Source organism: Amorphotheca resinae (genome assembly GCF_003019875.1).
Source record: "Amorphotheca resinae ATCC 22711 unplaced genomic scaffold M430scaffold_15, whole genome shotgun sequence".
Classification (NCBI taxonomy): domain Eukaryota; kingdom Fungi; phylum Ascomycota; class Leotiomycetes; order Helotiales; family Amorphothecaceae; genus Amorphotheca; species Amorphotheca resinae.
In genome coordinates this window covers 98,018-118,860 of record NW_020194485.1, presented here as the reverse complement: position 1 = coordinate 118,860, position 20,843 = coordinate 98,018, and the positions used below count along the sequence as shown (strand labels likewise).

The 20,843-nt window shown below is 50.2% G+C and overlaps 5 protein-coding genes across 5 annotated transcripts; 3 read left to right on the top strand and 2 right to left on the bottom strand.

Annotated features, from left to right (window-relative positions):
- Window positions 1-16: 16 nt before the first annotated feature.
- M430DRAFT_70351 (hypothetical protein) lies at window positions 17-6,491 on the bottom strand (the record flags this gene model as incomplete). Its single annotated transcript, XM_024869489.1, has 2 exons — window positions 17-922; window positions 989-6,491. 2 exons carry the CDS (start codon window positions 6,489-6,491, stop codon window positions 315-317), a joined length of 6,111 nt encoding a protein of 2,036 aa, XP_024716421.1. The 3' UTR covers window positions 17-314.
- A 6,650-nt stretch (window positions 6,492-13,141) lies between these two features.
- Window positions 13,142-13,614, bottom strand: M430DRAFT_194797 (hypothetical protein). Its single transcript, XM_024864086.1, has one exon. The coding sequence runs from the start codon at window positions 13,475-13,477 to the stop codon at window positions 13,226-13,228; it is 252 nt and encodes an 83-aa protein (XP_024716420.1). The 5' UTR covers window positions 13,478-13,614; the 3' UTR covers window positions 13,142-13,225.
- A 1,893-nt stretch (window positions 13,615-15,507) lies between these two features.
- Window positions 15,508-16,031, top strand: M430DRAFT_23386 (hypothetical protein; the record flags this gene model as incomplete). Its single annotated transcript, XM_024864889.1, has 2 exons — window positions 15,508-15,634; window positions 15,685-16,031. 2 exons carry the CDS (start codon window positions 15,508-15,510, stop codon window positions 16,029-16,031), a joined length of 474 nt encoding a protein of 157 aa, XP_024716419.1.
- A 2,375-nt stretch (window positions 16,032-18,406) lies between these two features.
- On the top strand, window positions 18,407-18,737 carry M430DRAFT_37771 (hypothetical protein). Its single transcript, XM_024867180.1, has 2 exons — window positions 18,407-18,623; window positions 18,702-18,737. Exons 1-2 carry the CDS (start codon window positions 18,452-18,454, stop codon window positions 18,716-18,718), a joined length of 189 nt encoding a protein of 62 aa, XP_024716418.1. The 5' UTR covers window positions 18,407-18,451; the 3' UTR covers window positions 18,719-18,737.
- A 942-nt stretch (window positions 18,738-19,679) lies between these two features.
- Window positions 19,680-20,489, top strand: M430DRAFT_194767 (hypothetical protein). The gene is made up of 2 exons (XM_024864085.1): window positions 19,680-19,746; window positions 19,799-20,489. The coding sequence occupies exon 2, from the start codon at window positions 19,973-19,975 to the stop codon at window positions 20,171-20,173; it is 201 nt and encodes a 66-aa protein (XP_024716417.1). The 5' UTR covers window positions 19,680-19,746; window positions 19,799-19,972; the 3' UTR covers window positions 20,174-20,489.
- The last annotated feature ends 354 nt before the right edge of the window (window positions 20,490-20,843 follow it).

Here is a 20,843-nt window from a genome sequence, read left to right as displayed (position 1 = left end):
CCCCCCCCTTTCCCTTCCCCCGATATCCATCCACCCAGCCTACATACATACATAGCTACATGCATACAAGAAAATTACAAATTACAGAATCTCAGCCCTCTCCACCCCCTCCCACACACAAGAAACGGGGAAAAGAGAGAGAGGATCCGGGTATATACCTAAGCCCGAAGGAATATCAAAACACCAGCGCTAGACAGACAGACAGACGTGCAGAAAGGAAATTCAAAGAGTGCGTACTCCAACGCGGAGTTGATTATTATGGGTAGCTCCGTCTCCCGAGGACCCGCGGATGTAAGAATAGAGGAGAGCAGCGCCTATTCATCCTCCTCTGCCACGCTCCCCACCCTCACATTAGGTTTACTGCTCTTCTTACCGAGCTTCAGCCTGCTCAGTCTCCGCCGGACGCTGCCCACGCGCGAGCCTACACTTGTTGAGTCACGCGCGCTCGTGCCATTTGGATCGCGTTTCGAGCTGCTGCTGCGTCTACCGCGCGGCGCGCTAGGGGCCGAGAGGTCACTGCTGGTGACCCATTCCGTGTCTTCCTCTTCTTTCTCCGCGAGAGGCTGGCTGACGCTCACGTTTGTGTTCGTGCCGCTGCGGAAGGAGCTGCCTGTCTCGGACCTGCGGTGGGAGATGGATCCGTTACTCTTCTCGCGCGAGACGGGTTCAAGCGGCGGGGGGCGCTTGAGGAAGGAGAGTCGCGTGGACTGGCGCTTCTGCCGGGCTGCGGCGGGCGGGTCGAGGATTGAGGTGTCGGTCGTGGCAATGGTTCCGTTGGTCATGGAGGTCGGGATTTGAGGGCTGGTGACGCGGTCTTGGACGGGGGACGCGATGGACCAGGAGGGGGCGGCGGGGGAGGCGCGCTGCGCGGGCTGCGGGAAGATGAAGGAGGCGAGTTCGGGAGCAAAGGTGGATTCAAAATCTGAGAGAGCTTTAGTGAGTGTCGGGTAAAGAGACGGATGAACAGTGAAGGAAGAGGGCGTATTACTCTGCTGCAGTTCCTCACGGGATTCCTTCATCACCCCTTGCATGCCGGGGTTGGCGGATCTCGAGAACCAGTTCAGGCATCTCTTGATGAGAACGGCGTGGTCAATGAGCGCAATCTTGAGTGCGTTCTCCAGGGGTGAAAGTTCCACCTCGTCGTCCTCATCGACCTTCGTGGGTAGCAAGTCCCTATACTTCACCACGCTCGAGTCGGAATTTGGATTCACGGAGATGCTCAACGCCTCGATCAGCAGCGGCGCCATATCTTCCTCTCCCTCCACAAGCCGCTTCTCAACGACGGCCATCTCTTGCGTCTTGCGGATTACACGCTCGACGGCAGTCTGTAGAGCGTTAAGCTGGATACGCGTGGTGGAGACGATTTCCGAGCGCCGAAGGATAGTGGGGAAGGTATCGGCCGTAGTGTAGACTACCTTCTCGGCGCTGTGAGCATGCGCTGGGCCGGAGGTATGGCGTTTGGTGGTTACGGAGAAATACTGAGGGTTCGTGGATATGAGGTAATCTCGAACGACCTGTGGGACACGGGCTCGTTGGAAAACGTGGTGTTCCAAATCGCGGTGTGGCATAAGGGAGGATATCTGGAGGAACTGGCCTTCGACGTCTTCTACCTCGCCATGGTTGGTGACGATCTGCGCTGAGGGGTGCTGTTCTTGCATGCGGTCTGTGAATGCCGATGTTCTCTCCGTGGGTGAGCCTTCGAAGACAAATTCCTTGTCCCTGAGACTGGGTGGGAAACCCATGCCTTTGTATGTAACGCGGAAGTATTTTGGTACCAGCTTGTCACTCTTCGCAATCGTCTCATATATTGTGGCGATAGCGCGCTGAGTCCTGGCTAGCTTGGGAAAATCAAAGACGTTTTCTTGATATTGGATTTGCAACTCCTGATACGCTTCCAGGGCACTACTCCAAGCTTCACCTTCTTCGAAATATTTGATCATATCAAAGTAGATTCGTTCCTTGCGATCGAAATGTGACTGGGCTGGGTACACCGGGTCTGTGAGAGGAGGGGCGATGTTCGTTGGGTCCCAGTCATACAGATCAGCGTGCAGACGCAATGCGAGACCTGCTTCGGTAGGATTCCTGGCGTTTGCTTGCAGTTCAGCAAGTTGATGGACGTATCGGATGAAGATCTCTTCCTTCTGCATATCTCTCAAGAACTCCATCAACCGCAGCCGATGAATCATGTGTGAAGCTTCCCCGGTGACATCCGTACTGTGGACCGCCACGAGAAGATCTAAGAACTCGTCGATGGTGGCAATCAACTCCCGGAGAGCAGCGTACAGTGGATCATCTGGAATCTCAGCCAATAGTTCGAAGCGACCTAGTAGCTCGCTGATGAACAGCTTCTGAAGTATGCTCTCGGTCAACGGCTTCGATTTGAATAGACTATCCAGACAGTCGATCAACTCCGTTTGGAGGACGGAAAGATCCTCGCTCAACGTCCACTCGCTGACGATCATAGTCTGAAGAACTTCAACGGCGACCCCTCGAAGGCCTTCGTGTACGCTGAGGCAGAGCTCGACGATTGGTCGCACCAGACCAGGAACATACTGAACTTGGTAACCACCCATCTTGGCCAAGCCGTACCTCTGGCGCTCCTCAGCGCTAGTTTCCCATCCGATAGTCTCCCAGGTCTTTCTCAAAAGCTCGGCGCCATGTTCACGGACATCACCAGCGATTTTCCAGACAGCGCGGCGTTTCTGCTCAGGGAAGGTCTCGAGCGCGAGAGCATCACTACCGACGAGCTTCAGCAGGACAGTGAAGAAAACTTTCCAAAGCTCGGTATTGTACTGTTCTGCATCGTCTGGTTCTGGCACGAAGAATTTGATCAGGATGCCGGCGATATATTGCAGCGCCTTCATTGTCGATTTGTGGTGGTAGATGTGTACACTTAGCCAGTCTGCAGGAAAGGCTTGGCATTCGAGAATACTGAGGTGGACATGGAGCATATCTTCAAGTAGATTAGCCATCTCCTCCTCTGCAAGATCCAGTTGCATGCCTGTTGGTCGCGTCGATACCGCCGAGAGGATAGCAGAAAGTTCAAAGAGCGCCTCGTCAAACTCGGCCTCTTTTGAGAGTGGCTTGGTTGGAAATGGGTACGTTGTAGGGAAAAGTAATGATAGCCGCGTCTTCGGCGTCTTGGGTGGACCCTGAAGTGAAATATATGAATCAACGATCGCTGGGATATATTTTGGAATCTCCGCTCCAAGATCATTGATCTGAGTTGACAAGATGGAACAACAGAGCCGAACCTGTTCCCTCCACTGCTCGGTAACCTCCATAGTCTTGCCCCAGTGGGGCGCAATCCAACGAACTGTATTCGCGATCAGGGCAGCTCTCTGCACAGGTTGCGAGAACAGGCTCAGCTTAGAAACGTTGATGATGAGAACAAGCTTATACAAGACCAGCTTGCCCTTAACTAGCGCACATGAATCCATAAAATCAATTGCGATATGCAAAATTTCATCCACGCTCAGCAAGCCCGTGAGTTCAGGGAGCCAAGTGTGAAAATGTTGAACGGCCAGTGTCTGACTCCCAACCAGAATAGGTGCGGTACTCCGCATCAGTGCATCGAGATCTTTGAAGATAGAACGCAGGTGCCGCTTAAAGCCTGGCGATGTGCTTGTAATACCGATTCCGGCCTCTTTTACCTTTTGCTGATCTCTGGCGTGAGTGATAAATTTGAGAATGTGGCGAACGACTTTGAAAGTTGCACGTAATTGACGGGAGGTTTCTGGTTCGGAAGGTTTTGCTAGGAGGCGAGAGAAGGACCTGACTAGGCAGGGTGTTGCAAATGGGTAGTTGAACTTGTTCTCGGCGTATTGATCTACCAAAGGTCCTAGGTTGAATCTTCGGTCGTGCACAATACCCAGGACTGTGACTAGAGCGCTGAATATAAGATCTTCGAGATCATCGTTTCCTGTATTCTCAACCAGGATTCCGAAGATGGCATCGAACACATCGTTGAGCAGTTTCACAACCTCGATCTCCGGAACAAAGACCAGTCGTTTCAGTAACTCCTGCACATCTCCAGGCGGCTCCTCTTTCCATTTCAGTAAGCCCAGCAGAACCTTATCCTGAGAAAATTTGGTGCTGCAGAGGTATGTCTGCACCCTCAGGGTCGCAATCGGTCCCGTGACAGCCTCGTCCTTGCTCACATCATCTTTACCCCTGGCGTTCCACCCAAGATTCAGATATCCCCCTTTACCTTGCGTATTTAACTTGGGGATCATGGTAGTCTCATCGTATTTGTACAAAAGAAGCGAATGATGGCCATCCCTCATAAAAGCGCCCTGGTCCCAAAGCGGCATATAACAGATTGCAAACGGCTGATACGGCGCATCAGAAATGACCATCACAAGATGGCAGCCAGGGACATCATTAGAGTGGATAGATAGACGAAGAACTTGATTCCATGCATCACCTCGTGCGGCTGCAGTTGATTCCCAAGAACTCTCGGCATCGCCATTGGACGAGGCGAATATGCAGCCCTCGATCCGGTCCCCGTTTGCGCGGCGCACTTCGAGGGTTACTTGGAGATTCGAGCAGGTCAAAGTGGGTGAGAGTGCTGTTGCGCTGCCTGAAGAGCGAGACAGGAGTGCCTGGCGAGGGAGGAAAGCTTCGTCGATTGTTACGTAGATGTCTGATCTTGGTTTGGTTGGAGCGCCTGAAAAGCCCATCTTACTCGTCTGGGAAACGTCTGAAAGTAGAGTAGGAGTTGCCTTGATCAAGGCGTCTGCATCGGGGTTTTCAAATGCCTTCAGGTGGACCTGCAACCGTTCGGCCCTTCGGGCTCTCTCATAGTAATCGGACTTGGTATCACTGAGATCCCGGATGACTTCGTCCCAGCCGTCACCCCCCTGATCTTTCTTCTCGCCGGATCCGGCTGGCGACCAAATGGACATAAGTTGCTCCACTTCTTCTCCTTGTTTCATGATAGAATTCAGTTTTAGAACCCCAACACCCACAGTTCTGTTTACTGTCCGGCTCACAGTTCCAGGTTTGGATTCTTGTGAAGACGAACCTCTCGATCCAGCGGTACTTGGAGGGCCATCCTGATTCTCGCTGTTGCTATCATTGGATGTCTCCGATACCGTATTGACCCTGGACGAAGATGGTGCGTTCCTAGAGAAAGCTGATCGTTTCGAGTTTTGGCCCCACATTATACTTCTCCGTCCTGACCTGCTGCTCCCACCCGACGTTTGGGGATTCTCACCATTCGAAGTTCCACCGCCACGTGAAGTAGGCTTGCCAGCCGTGAGCTGCTGCGCTGACCGGACCTTTAAAACCAGATATAATTCATTGTCAGCAGATGGTGCCTCCCCGATGTCCGCCGCAGCTAGGTCCGTGAATAAGGTCTTCATCGAGCTTGCACTGGCAAAGCCCGTCAGGGCACCATTGGGAGGAACCTCTACAATATAGCTTTCTGATATCGCCTTTGCTGGGGCTCCAGGAGCTTTCGTAGCAAGAAAGAAGACCAGGGTCGTGGGGTCTGAGCTCGCTCCGACGAAGGTCTTGACATCAATGAGCAGGTGATAAAGCGTCAGCTTCTCATGGACCGGTGGTTGTGGTCGCTCGTCCAAAAGACTCATCATAGATTGTAACCGTGTGATCTCAACTGCTGAATCCTCCGCCGTGAGAACCCTCCCCCGCTGCGCAGGATCGCGCACAATGACCTCCCCATTAAACAGCTTGTTCCCGCGTACCAGATCCCATACGGTCTTCTCCCTCAATAGTCCCATCTCCTGCGTTGTCAGGACATTATGCAAGAGCTGCCGCCGCGCGAGATCAAGTACGTTCACTAAACTTGACATTTTATCTAACCGCGAGTATTGCCGACTCAGGAGGAGCTCGTGTAGCTTCGCAGAATGCCACTCGCGCAGACAGCTCGCAATCTCGTCAACCAGGGGCTCGGAAGCAGACGTCGGGGTCTCATCACCAATCTTCAGCATCGGCACTGGCGCTGGCGGTCTCGGCGCATTGGGATCCCGCTTCGCGATCAGGGCGGAGGTCCCATTTGCCAGACTCCTCCTCTTACCTCTCGAGGGTTTGGAAATCTTGCTATTGGTGCTCTTGACCGAGCCGCGTCGGCTCCCGCGCTGTAGGAGGGGCGTGGGAGTATTCCTAGAGCTAGAGTCCCCGTCGAGGCTCCCTCTCTGGGCCGCAGTCACCTCCCCATCCTGCCCATGTCCGTCGTCCTCGCTCTCCTCATCGCCGTCTCCCAGCACCTCCCGCACCTCCACGCACGACGCGGGGAAAATGCCCGAGAAGACCCGCGCTTCCAAAGTCTGTCCTTTGATGCTGGTCAGGCCAGCCAGGAGACTGGGGGGCGCCACCAAGTATCCACGTAGCCATTCACCATTGTAGCCGCCCTCCTCAATAATGTATAGTTCGTCTCCGAGTTCGAGCGGCAGGTCGGCGGGGCTGGAGGCCACGAAGGGGTAGGTCGCGACTGCGAAGGCAATCCGGGGCAGAGGGCGCCAGGGCATGACGAAGAGGGGGGCGCGCGAGCAGTGTAATGTTGGCGGATCAGCGCGAGACTGTAGGGGATGAACGACGACGATGGGGATTCATAGGGATCGGGGACGTCGGGTGCGGTTGTGGGTGAGAATCTCCAGCAGGTGGAGGAGGTGCACGGATAGATGGATGATCGATCTTGATTGCCGGTAGTTGAATGTCGAAGCCCCTGATAGATGCTGAGCTGTCGGCTCTTGTCGTCTCCCCGCCGTTTCTCGTGTCTTTCTGTCGTGCCTGTTGGTGGACTCAATTAGACCGCGGGGGAGTAGGTCAGTGTTCGCAAGGCTCGCAAGAGACAATTGACGTTGGACGTGTCTTGAGGTGGTGAAGAATGCTCTGAAGACGAGAAGCAAGGGATAATGTGAGAATCGGGCAATTTCTTGGGGGAATCTTTTTTCCCCTACCCTGTCGATCCCTATCGCGATCCGGATAGCTGGGGGGTTTAGTGCTCGGCTGGGACTGTATCTGGAATCTCAGGGACGGGGCGGTGGCCACTTAGTATTGCGTAGCGTACGATCCGGGTGGGCCAGGGGTTTTCGGAGCTTTATTGGTTTGTTACTTGTCGTCGTAGGTGGGGTAGATTTTAGGGGGAAGAAAAAGGGGGGGGTTGTCGGATTTATTCTTGAAATGTCAAAAATGAAGATATACTTTCTATCAGCCATTCTATCATACTAATCGAGGTCTCAATTCTCGCCGCTTAAACTGGGAGTCCAGGCACATCCTACACACAGACCTCCCCCTGCACGGTTATTGAAGTGGGCAATACCGCGGCAGATCTGTATCAGAGCACGAACATTCAGCTTCTTGATGTCGTATTGATGCATCCTGCGTTTGCAGGCTATTTGAGATATAATTCAGAGCTATCACATACAGATTGAGAATCCTTCCTGCACAGCTATTTACCTGATATTGCAACTCTCATCCCTTGAACTCTTTCATCTATCTTGCCGTCAAGCGACAGAAACTTCAGCTGGTCAGATTCACATCATCTCACAACACACATGAAGCACGGCACCATACATGCATCATGCATGAAGCAATGATCTGTAATGCATCTTTGCACGGCCGGTTACACCCCAACGCTCACCATGCAATAAAAAATATCTCGCATCTGTAGGATGATTTCCTCTTCTGCTTCAACTCAACACTCTGTGGACTTCTACACAAGAGCGTGTCATCTCAACAAGTACAACACTTTGAAAATGCAAGATGTGAGTTTCCACAATCATACAGTCTCAACTATTGAGCAACCTTGATTACGGGAGCTCTATTGACGCGGAAGGCCTGGATGCAGTGGCTTCAAGCAAACATGAAAACATGAAAACAGCCTTTTCCTGTTTGTCTTGAAGCCATGTTTGTCTATGGAAACGAGAGGATTGTGAAATTATTCTAAACAAATGAGATTAGTATGGTGTCAAGAGGCACAAATGTGGAAATCACCTAAACCCGTGGAACATACAAGGATGCGGAAACATGGGCTGTAAGAGGTGATCTGTGATCTGTGATGCAGTGATAAGCAATTATTGCCTGGTTTGGATTGCTGCCATGCAGAGTTTGGTAGCCAGGATATAGATTATCATTATTGCCGATGCTGGATATATATGCCACGTTGTTGGTATCTTTTCTAAGACCGGATAGGCGCATTTACGGAGGGGAAGGGGGGCGGCAACTTGATTCCCTCTTGCTTAAATCCAACTTGATAACTGGTACTGTGGAGTAACAGAAGCAGCCAGCCGTCTGCCTAAGACTCACCTACCTGCAAACAACACACATATAGTAACACCTGTTCAAGCTTCCTGGCCGTACATCAAGCGATATCTGTGACAGACTGACCTACCTACATATATCTGAGTTTTTTCACTTATCCTTTCATCCTTTCATCCTCATTGTTGTACCGTCAGACTTTTCGTGCTTCAAAAAGGAATTTCTGGATGTGGTTCTTGTCTGGTTTTATTTCGTTTTCGTTTATTTTTTCTCGAGGAATAGGCGCGTTCGATCTTTCTGTCAATAGCCTCGTATACCAACTGTCCTTATCAACAATCCCCTACAAACGAACTCCCACAACCTTTAGCAATATTCCATGTATTATCTTGAGTTACTTCTCTACAATCATCATTAACCATCTTCTCACGTCGCTAGAGGTACAAAGAAGGTATACTTGTTTTCCTCTTCCACAATCGATATCTATCAATCGCGTCGTCGCGCCAAACATTAGGGTATGTTGCTAATGATAGTTGAACAGCTCTCAATCAAGAGGCGTCGCTATTCAAGCACACAGCCAGTCTTATATATCTCTTCTGCAGGTTCTTTATCGACTGGTTCTTGTCCTTACGACAAGACCAACCGGGAAGGTTGTCAATTCTGCAAGGGAGACCATGACAAGATCGATCGCCTTCCCCTGTGGTGCGTGTGCCTGTAGACCTATCAAGCACAACAGACAGCTGCCCCAATCCCGTCTGTGGCTCCGGGACGCAACACTCCAAGATGGTACTGCCAGCCCCTTACCTAGTTACCCCCAGCCAACCAACTCCATCTAGGTAGGAGAAAACCAAACCGCAATACTTCAGACCTATTGCTGTTACTAATGGCTTGTCAGGCTTGAAATTGCTTCTTGCTTCTGAAGAGAAGGATTCCCTTAGCAGATAGGCACGCAAACTGGAGCTCCACTTCTTACACTTGTTATATACATACAACCATCCCCAATGACCAGAAGTAGTAAGTTACACCCTCTCCACAATATAATAATCCCTCTGAGATATTGCCTTGACTTACTATTTGCAGTTTCCAGACCTCAATCTGCGAGCACAGTTAAGCTTGGTGGCTCAGGCTACCAATACCAACACTCACACCGGCAAGCTTCTGCTAAAGCTGGATGAAGTGTGTAACTTCTGTTGCATCCAATTATTGCAATTACATTTGTGCCTGGGAGATTCCAACAATCATCCTAGACCTGGGACCTCCATTCCACTGTCCATAGAGGAGGATAGGACTGGCCTTCAGTACAAAGGTAAGCTTCGTGATCTTGATAGTGGTACGCATACTGACCCTCCAAAGGATGCGCGTGGATCACTGTAGCTGACCTCCGAGCGTACCCCGGCGATTAGAGCAAACATCGACCCTGTTTCAAAATCCAGGACCCTTCGATGAATGGGGACAGTGGATGCATCCTTACACTTATCTATATCGAACTGGACTTCATTGGTCTTTGACGCTCCACGTGTTCACAATCGAAGCCTCCACGATATTATACTGGGAGAGATGCTGAGTTGGGGTCGGCATTGCTCGATACAAAAAATATGGCGGGCCCAACGGCCAATGAATCCATCGGGCCCTGGCCTCCTGCAAGTTGCAACCTTTATCAACCACTTGATGCGAAACAGTCTGACATCTACGTAGGCGCCAGTATCAGCGACTCAGCGCTGATGGCACTGTGTTATAGTGTCTCTTTTCAGTGCCATCATGTACGGCGTCTACATGGCGAAAAGAAAGTTGTGCCGCATCTCTTCCGCGAGGAAGAGGATAACCCGCACTACATTCGGACTGTCGGACATGCCTTAGTCGCGCGGACAGCAGCAAGCCAGGACTCTTTTCTTCCTCAGCGATTTTCTGGTCTGAAGTATATATACTACTCATAACCCTGTGTGAACATCATTCGATCGAACCTCATGAGGCTTGGTTTCTTTGTCCACCGGACAATTCTATATACCTTTCGCGGTAGCTCTTGCTGCTTGCTTCTCCTGGATTTCCCAACCTTTGAGAGCGGTACGAGCTCTACTGAATCACTGATTTTAACACGAAGACAATATACTCCTCACTGCGGTCAGGAGAGGCTCTAGGATTTAGCATTGCTTTTCATTTTAAGCAACACGGCATCTTCAAGGATACTCTGTCCCTCGCTAGATTGGGTAAGAAGAATGTACAAAGAGCTCGAAATCAACGACGTCAATGAAAAGGAGGACGAATGGAAATTTCAGGAATAGGTCCTAACAGAGGATAAATCCATTGAAACAGCCTACAGTTCTGGCGATAGGGACTCCGGCCTAAGAGAGTGTAAGCATTTGTTTTGATTGTCATCCCGTCCTTGTCTGATACAGTAATATTCAAATACTGACAAGAATATATTTAGGGCCGCTAGAGCTTGTTTCCCCTACTCTCGAGTTGGACACTACCTTGGCTCGCGTTTCCGTGAGCATATTAAGCATGTATAGAGTCACCTCAACGAGGTTACAAAAATCAAAGTCAACAAATCATGCGACCTTCATGTTCACTTGTCCCCTAACGGCAACAAGTTGAAACAACGGAGTCTGGACCTTACCATTGCTGTAGGCTCTACAGCAGATTTCCAATCCCGAAGGCCATGACCTCCAAGATCTGCCCAGGGGGGAAGGCCCCTCACTACCTTCTGGCAGGAGGGACCGGCTGGTCCCTCCTTCTATGTTCTTCACTCCCCCGCCGAACGCCACAGGACTCCTCAGCCAGCGGGACCGGCGCTCATAGATCTCAGCCAAAGCCCGCACAGCCCGATGCACTGCCGCCTATGCACCTCTAAAGGACGCTCACGAATACTTAGATATGATAGCTAACTATAACTACTGTGACCTACCTTACCTTGCGGAAACCCTTACCCGTTTGATAGGCCAGAAACAGCATACGAGTGTCGCAGAAGCTGCGGTTATCTAGCCGCTTGCATTAGACAAGCGGCTCGGGCTCGAGAGAAGGCTAATGCAGATAAGTTCTGGCTGTAGCTAGAGGTAGCCCCTCCTAGCGACTACCTGTATAGCATCATCTTTATTAATCGACTTCCAAAGGCCTTTCCATAATAGGCTAAACGGCACCGATCTCTCCAGAACCTTTAGAAGAGTAGCACCAAAAGCACACACTCTCTCGACTCCCTGAGCATCGAAATAAGAGACAAGGCACGCGCTAAGGATACAGGATCTAGTACAGCAGCTTCTATATCGTTATACAGGAGCAAACCAGATAACAAGGCTAAGCTGCTAGCTGGGTAGCTTAGTCGGAAGAAAGGTATATTATTCCTGCTTTGACAGTGTTTGACTTGTCGTATACAGCTAACAGAGTATTAGATGAGCTTAATCGGAAGTCCAGCTTGAGCTCTGGTAAAGCTTTCTGCCGAGACAGCCGGGCTACTATGCCACGAAGCAAAGCTCATTTCTCTCAACTGGTTCTGTTGTGACAAAGCTCAACGAGGTAGAGGTGGCTCAGGCTCCCCTGCTGACCTGGTACTTTTGCGGACAATATAAACGACCCGTCCAATGGGATGACCCTAGAAGGCAGCATTCATAAGCAGTTCGGGCTGTTCAGGTTAGCCTTTATTGCCACGGTATGTACTGAATAATCGACGGATTTACAATCGGTTTGGCTCAGGCTCCCCTGCTGACATGGTGCTTTCGCGAACCGCAAACCAGGAAAAGCCGAACGTGCCAAGAAACGTTCCGCCGCTGTGTCCTCACAGAGACCCGCCCGCTAGTGGCGTTTACCGCAATGAAAAAAAAGATGAAGGACGTGGTGACATGATGACATCGCAGTACTGTGTACAGGAGACCCCGCCAGCAGCCTCCCGGGGGGGTTCATGACAGAGTTACTGACTGAAGAGAATCTCCTATACTCTCGTCCGACATATGCAGCTCAAACGCCTTACCAAATGAGGAGACTCTCTTGAGTATCCAAGAACGTCGAATCACGCGTGAGATAGCTGGCCAGGATGCAAGTTGTGCAGGCTGTACTAGACTGGATTCCTACTTTCCCTAACAGCGCCATTACCCTAAAGGTCACCCGAAATACGGGCAGAGCTTTATGTCTATTCGGAGGCATCTTGCCTATTGTGTAGGCTGCTTCGCTCACGTTGAGCAACATCAGGTGTTGCCAAGCGAAGATTATGTTCGACAAACGGCAGACATAACCATCTGATCGGACGAGCAGACTCGTTACGGGGGCACCTCTGCTTCTCGATTCTAGCAAGGTACTTGACCGCCCGGCCGTCCTACCCTTCGGGTGCGTGAGTGAGATGATTTCACTGAGTGAATGACTTGGTTCGTTTATTTCAGGGGTTAACAGGCTAACAGCGCATTCAGGCCTTGTGCGCCTACGGGCGTCGACACTTGTTGATAGTGATAATAAGCTATATTAGCTTTACTATTTCGATTTCTCCTTGCCTCCTCTCTATGGCAATCGACTAACGGCTCGTTCTATTGGAGATTCGAGGAATCTACTACATATGCCGACGTTCCCGCCTGCCCTATCTATGCAGGCAACAAGCCTAGAATCCTGGGGCCTTTCCGACAGTTCCTCCGTTCTCCGAGTCAGACTTCGTTATCCGCCAATAATCCCGTCAACAGACCCTCCACTGCTGGTCCCGACAAAGGGCAAGAACAAAGCCAGGAAGACGGTAGACCTGCTGGGCTGGAGATGCCGAGGAGACCACGACAAGATTGAGTGCCCACATCCGTGGTGTACGAGGTGCAAGACTATCGACGCTGTACCTGTCCAAGGAGCCAGACGCAAAGGCGAAAGTAAATAGATACGACCAGGGCCATGCTGTGGTGTGGCGGCCAAGTACCCCAGGTACCTTATATAAGAGACTTGTAAGTTAAAGCTTGTTTAGCGATGTTTGTGTCAGACGCGGGGCGAGCCGAAGGGATGATCGGATTCCGACGGATGAACTTGCGGAGCATTAATTATTTCACACTCAATCATCCCAAAAATGGCCGACATATTGTTTGGAGAAAGCATAGCAACTGCATCGTTGGAATTCGAGAATCTCGAGCAGATTCTCGAGCAGATTCCAGTGACAACGGCAACAATAACGCAGCGACAGCAAAACGAAAGCGATAGCAGAGACTAAAAGATAACAAACAGTTCGCCGTGTATATGGACCGGGATTCATTTCCTCTTGGATCCCACTTATAGTGGTGGTAGTCATTTTGGTTTCCTTGAGCATAGGGCGTGATCCTTATCTCGACTCTCGAGAGGAATCGGAAAGACTTTCTCCCATCAATCACTCTTGTCGGGGCAAATATTCATGGGAGCCTCTAGCTCTATCCTCGGTCGGGGAATCTGGACATCCGACGTATTCGATATCCTTGAAGCCAACAGACCCAACAAATAGACCTGTCCCTGAAGATGATACGTGTCCACTCAATCGCTAAGGAGGACGCGAAGTTCACTAGCAAATGGGTGCCCGGGGAGGACCACTCCTTCTTCAGAGCAGGTGATGAGTGTGATTAGCTCGTCCAGGCGCTCATTGAGGAAGCAGGACAGAAGGCGCAGCAGACAGCGCAGTCAGGAGACCAGAGGTTTAGTGCAAGGATTTCGGACTTGTCACTTAATGAAGCCATGTTCCAGGAAGTCTAGCGCAACCCAGACCGGTGGGAGGTGCTCGCAGGCAAGTTGAGATCAGTAAAAACCAACCCCTAAGCACCGGAAGTTACAGCCAAGTGGAAGGAGATTCGCTAACAGACAAGTATGTGGATCAGAAGCTCATAGAGGAAGGAGTACCACGAGTGGCGACCTGGTACCGCGGCTATTAGACGTATGAAAGGGAAGCCCGAGCACCACTTCTGATGCAACAACTTGTTATCAGGGCTTTTCCAACGTTGCCAGTAACTCTATTGCAGCTTGCTGTAATCTGTCATGCTCATTCATGACGTATCCCGAAGCTCTCAAGCCTGTGAATCCGTGCAAGAAAGTCACGAGTAACTCGGAAGATCTTGGAGGCTTTTTGTGCGGCTACTGTGGTCAGGTACACGTCAAGGCGTTGGTCAAACGCGTTGCCCTCAATCAGCATCACCTTTCGGAATCACAGAGGTACTTCTTAACCTTCGGTCCTTTGGCCAGGGCCCGAAGAGATCGAGCCCAAGTCTAGGCCGCCGCTATATTCAGGTATGCTAGTTCTATATTGGATTTGTATAAAGACTAGTATAACGCTAAATACGCCTAGGGCAATATGACCCGAGAGTTCCGTCTCTGGCAGCGCAAATGGCGCCGTAGCAAAAGAAGCTTCTACCGTAAGGTTATGAAGCTTGAGAGAGGAGGATTCGAACGGCTTAAGAGGGATGGGCCATATTATCTTACGGTAGACGGGTACGTGTCCTAGTAATTGTTATACTAATCTTTATACTAATCTACTATGAATGATAGGGTCTTGCACGACTACCTAACCCTAGAGCGATTTTTCACGTCTAGAGAAAAGGCGATCTGCCGAGATCGTGTAACGCCAGGCATAAACAGACTCGCGCCGAGATGTTTAAGGTCTGTAGACCTTTCTTGACATTAACATGCTTATCGAGACACACGCCAAGTGTGGAACGCATGTCCACATGTCGTGGCAGCATGGTGCGACGACTCGGCCGGAACGGCAACATATATGTATCTAGGTAGATGCTAGAAGGCCAGAACAAAGACGGACATGGTCAAGGTCTACTTCGGATCCGGAAATCTGTACTTCGTAAGGCTCTCTGTCTCTTCTCTAGAGCACTTTCTAATGTTGAATAGATTCACGCGAGATTGGTCTCGGCGATGGAGTCTCTCTCCTGCTACGTAGAACTCAGCCTCCTCCTTGGCTGTGGTCTTCTCCTGATCGAGGAAGAATACGACGAATATCTCATCCGCTATTCTTCTTCTTTGCAGGCAGGATAGGGTGTTTTGCTTTCCTCGCGAGGCCCTCGCTTGACTCTCTCGGGGTGGGCAATGACGATTGCAGCCCTCGGGCTTGCCGTATTTTCTGGGTTGTTCGATGGATAAAGAGAGTCTGCGGGTCATTATTTGTTAATCCTTTTGATTACTGCTACTTATCCATTACTTCTACATGTCCCTATCCTAGTAGTCGGTCCATTTGTCTGAAAGTAGGTCTAACCCACCCCCGCTTAGGCCCCGCTAACCCCCCGCAGATCCCCCTCGAGAACCTTCCCCGTCTGATGATCTGCGTCTAACCGGCATAACACAAATGTGCAGTTTCAATCAGCATCGGAAATGGACTACCGCCAGTTTTTGTTGCGGAAGCCTTACGCAATTGAATGTTTGGATTTACCAGCTTTTGATGTACCCCGACTATGGGACGCCGGCTATCCTCGTGCGGCACTTGGTGGTGGCCAGCAGAGTTAGGTCCACGTACTGCCACTGGAACCCAAATAGAGCTGATCCCCGAAGCCTTATTTGAAACCAAAGACTCTGCAACCCTGCACTCCTCCCAATTTTTTGACGAAATCTCAAAAATAGCTAGAGACCCTGTGCAAAAAACCCCTAAGACGTCAATCACGCCGATTCTACCCCCCGTCAGACAGACATCTGAGAGACGGGAATCGATAGAAGTTGACAAAGAGATAATTGTTCTAGCAATGGACTACGAGACGGAGGATGAGGAAATGGATGACGAGCCCCCTGCCGCTACGCCTGTCCTACACCTACCATTAAGCAAACGCCCCGACCTGACCGCCCCGCAAGGGTGGGCTGCCGACGTTGAGGACTACGCCGCCCGGCTGGCCGCCAAAGCGTAGCGAAAGGAAAGAATTTAAGAAGGGCTACAAAGAAAGCCGAAAGGCAAAAGATAGGTGAAGAACGCAAGCTAGCTAGGGAACTCCCCTAAACGGCTTGCAAGAAATGTGGGGAGATACACTAGGCATCAGAGTACACCGCACCTGACCCGCCCGTACAACCCAAGCGCAAAAGGACTGGAACCACGGCTTTAGCCCCCCCTGCCTCTCCCCAAACATTGAGCAAAAAGTAGAGAAAGAAGATCGACAAGAAGAACCTCGGTGAGGTGGGCAATATGTTCTAGCGATTGTCTACGGAAGAGGAACCCGGGAGCGCCCTAGCCTCTACCCCCTCCATCACCTCCCGATCTGAGACCCCAGCCTCAAACTCTTCGATGTCTCGAAACCGACTCGTCCCGACTAAGAGAGCCAAGAAAGGTGCTCAACCAGATCCAATTTCCATCTACCTTGATACATGGGTATCATGAATCAATTTTCCCTTTCTTGAATTCTGCATAGAGTTGGCAAGCTTGCTGCTCTTGCTCAGGCGCTAATCACCCTTGGCTCACGTCGCCTGACTCTCCCGAAGTCATCTAAACAGTGTCAGGCAGCGGACGACTTCTGGCTCCTACGGTATGAAGACTACAAGAGTGTTCTATTAGCGAGCGAGAGTGCTCTCTCTGCTGATCTCCAGCGAATCAGGGGCAACACAGGTTGCATTTCTAAAGGGCCAAAATCATCAGTCGGTCGAATTGGCAGAATCGATTGCAATTTAAGAGCAGAGTCCCCGATCAAGAGACCATCACATACTGTTAGAATCGGAAGCTCCTTAAACTGTCTATACATTTCGGGAGTAATGGAAACCGATGTTTTTACAGGACACTCCAAACTCTAGGCCGTTTTCAAAGTCACTCTCTCGCGCACCAACCTTCGCAGATCCCTTGCGTCCCTGGCTCAAACAAATACCGTGGTGGAGATACTAACTTCACCGTGGGTCCAAGCCTATTGGGATCAAGCTTATTGGGATTGGGAATCCCTGCGACTTATCAGAGTCTCCTCAGCGGCTCAGATGTGACGCAAGATAAACATTTGTGCTTGGTCACTTCGGCTGGTCGACCGGTAGAAGTGGCACATATTTATCCGTACTCAATAATCAATCGGAATCAACAGGACATATTCTGGAGAAGTTTGCAATACTTCTGCTCAGATTAACGTATTACACGCTGGAAGAATGCTATTTTTACCGACGGCAGAACCGAAGATGGTGGCTTGAGAATTCAGAAGGCCAGGTGAAGATATTCGTTCTTATCTCAGTAGATCCTGAAGATAGGATTCTATTGACCGCTGTGAGAAGGTAAGTTGTCTTGTGTGTTCCTCCCTAAGACCCTGTTCGGGCACACATGTGACCCCTCGCTTATTCTGTATATAGCACAGTCTGATAGCTTCTATCAATCAACAGGCTTGACACAACGATCAAGGGTTGAAACCTACAGACCCTCCGCTCATGGTCTGGGCAGATTCCGCTAGAGCACCTGGCCCGCGTTGTTGAGGTAGTCAAGTTCGCGGATGAAGTTCTTGCTATGCCTCTAAGGCGCATGCTCTCTAAGTGCCCTCGAACACCTAGTCGATTCGAATTATGAGGCTTTAGAAAGAACTTGCCTATCTTGGATTTTCCGTATGCTCTACGTCTTTGGCTACTTCGTCAGCTAGTCTTCAGCGTGGCATATCCTCTGTTTGACACCATGAGTTTCGAGTGAGTTGGATCAATAGGAGTCCTGGTTGCTTTGCAGTAAATTGATCGAGGCTTATGTCCCAGTCATCCTGCAGATGAAGGATCTTGGGCCCTGTCAGTACTTTGTGGGCGTCCAAATTGTCCGAAACAGGAACGAAAGAACTATATCCCTGGTTCAGGATGCCTACGTCGATAAAGTGCTCAAGCCTTTCGGGCTAAGTGAATGATTAATTCAATGCGGGCGTGTCCCTCATGGTGCGCGGTGTTTCTACAGCGGGGAAAGAGACTCCTCTGAGGAATTGAACGATAAGGGACAACCCACGGGAGACAGGTGAGTATTCAGAGATCCCCCTGCTATACCAGAAATACATGTACGGGGATAATAAGTACTATTCGTCGCTGACCTCTTTGAAGACCCCCAAACGACCATCTCAATCCTTAGAAACCGTTGGGCGGACATTCAGAGAGTCTTAATTTCTTAATTTGAGAGCAGGAGTGGCTGTCTATTAATACAGGAAGGTTGAAAGAACTACCTGTCAGCAAAGAGAGCAGAGAAGTCTGTCGGCTCTCAAACATGAAGGCTCTAGATCGGCTTCGTTCGAAGATATTCCTCACCTCCTGGCCCATCTCCACGGCGTGAACAATGTTAAGCTTTTTGATGTCAAATCAGAGAAGCCGATACGTTCGGGAAAGGTGATTCCTCTTAGAACAGATGACCCTGTACGTGTGGACAAAGCCTATCAAGGCGTCGGAGCTCCTGATAGACTATAACGTGTTGCGAGAGCTAAAACGATGCGAAGAGCGCCCAACAGCAAATATGGGTATTATCCCGAAGAAGAGACGATTTAATGCGAACAACACTTCTTACGAGAAAGTAGACGCCGGTAAGCTGTTGCTCTATACAAGACCTTACTGCCCTCTTCTGCTCTGATTTCTAGGTCTCTTAGCTAATGCATGTATAGATGGATGCTGCTGCTAGGATAGAGCGGCTTGCACAGGGCCATATAGACCTATATGAGCCAGGTACTCGGCGGGAGAGAAGGTATATGCAGGCAGCAGGGCATGGCACCTATTTGCCAGACAGATTCTATGGTAGATCCTACCATAGCTGCTGCTACCGAGATACAAACAGGTGTTACGGCTGTAGTATTGAACAGTTCGTCGCCCTTTGAGCTCCCAGACCTTCTACTTCGCTTCTAACAAGAGCAAATGGAGAAGGTACCTACCTATACCTGTCGAAGGACCTAAGTGATGCTGAGAAGAACTTTTGGCCGAGCGAGCTAGAGACCGGCGCGTTGGCGTGGGCACTCGAAAATCTCCCCTAGTACCTGGATCATGGACCGATTACCGTTTATACAGACCAAAGCTCTATCAAGCAGGCTTTTGAGGATACCGGCCCCGTCAAAGGAAAGCGGTCCCTGCGCTTAGCAAATTGGGACGTTTCCTCTCCAAATACCAAGATCGAATGGAGATCCGACACCGCCATGGGAAACAACACATTAACGCTGACGCCCTTTCGCGGATGCCGACGGAGGAGGTATCGAATTCTCACCTGCCATGCCTTTGCCTCCAGTTTTTGATGTCCAAGAGCGCATCAAACAACTCTACCGCTATCTTGACCCAAAAGATCCTCAATATGAACGCAAAGAACAGCATACCAATATCAAGGCTGCCATTAAGCTTTATGAAGAGGAGGTAGGTAGGTGTTGAAAGGAGGCATGTAGCCTGAACGAGACTAGGCCTTGGACACTTGTGAGGCATCCGCCTTGGGGCATCAATATCACGTGCCTTGATATCTAACAGAAACTACCTTACCTACCTTATACTACAAGGAATAGGATGTTTCATACAGGAGTCAAAGAGATGGCTGACAACGGGCATATCAGAATGCTCTAGGAATATCTAGTAAGAGACAAGAAACTCTTGGCTTCCTTAAATATAATTCTTGAAATGATGGCGACTATCTACGCTTCAAAGAGTTATGAATTTGCCAAATCGGCAACAGCAGTAAGGACTCGATAGTCATTCTTTGGCGTTTGACCAGCTAACTTCTGGATAGCCTCTCTTCGCAGGCACCTTCGGACCTTCGGTTTGAATCTGGTTTTGTTGAACCTTATGTGCTGGTTTCTTTGGAGTATTGATCGAAGCAAAAAGAGTGCCTTGAAAGTCGGCTGTGGTACCCTCGGAGGATATGTCCTAATAGAGGGCAAAGTCATGGGGCTAACTAGCCACCATGTGGCGAGGCCGCCCCCTTCCAAGAAGCACAAAACCGAGGGCAGTGAGCCCTATAGGACCAGTGCACAGGACCAAGTACGTGACTTGGGCATTCGTCGAGTTCGCTGCTAGATGCCCTCCAGATGTCCAGAAAGACACAAGAATTGTTGCGGTCTGTGGAATACCGGATTTTGGGGCGGCCTCCAATGGACCTCAATAGCGTATCAAACCGCCACCGAAAATTCCAAAACACCGATCTCACGCCAACCGTGATAATCTTCGTTAGGTCAGGCTCAAGGCATATTTGGTCACAAGTCGAGGAGGAGATAAGGAAAGAGATTGTATCAGTCAGCGTCCCAGATGATGTTGAAGTCAATGTTGAGATACTGCTCCACAGGATGATGGATGGTTCTTTTCGGACTTTTTCTTATTTTATCAGATGCTACAGCAGATGAGGCATCTACCGGCGTCTCGTATACCTTTCTTCAACCAGCCGAGGTCGATCTTGAAACCCGAATCAACTACTTCGAGAGCCGGTTGATGTAAAGAAGCGTCTCGAGCAGCTCCGTAGCTTCGTGGATCCTAACCACCCTTGGTACCAGCCCGAATATCAACACATCAATATTCGCGCCATCATTAGGCTTTATGAAGAGGGGAAGATAGATGGTCAACAGCGCGTTTACGTTTAAGATGGAAAGATTGGTAGCAGACTCGCGCTGGAGGTACGGTTACTTAATCCTGGCCACCGACACTTCGCTGTATCCCGCGACATACCACAAGGAAACGGAACGCTTTATGGTCGATAGCCCGACTACCTAACACATCTACAGTCAATATCTCCTTGCGAGAGAGATGGACGCCGTCCGACACATCGAAGTAGACCACGAAAT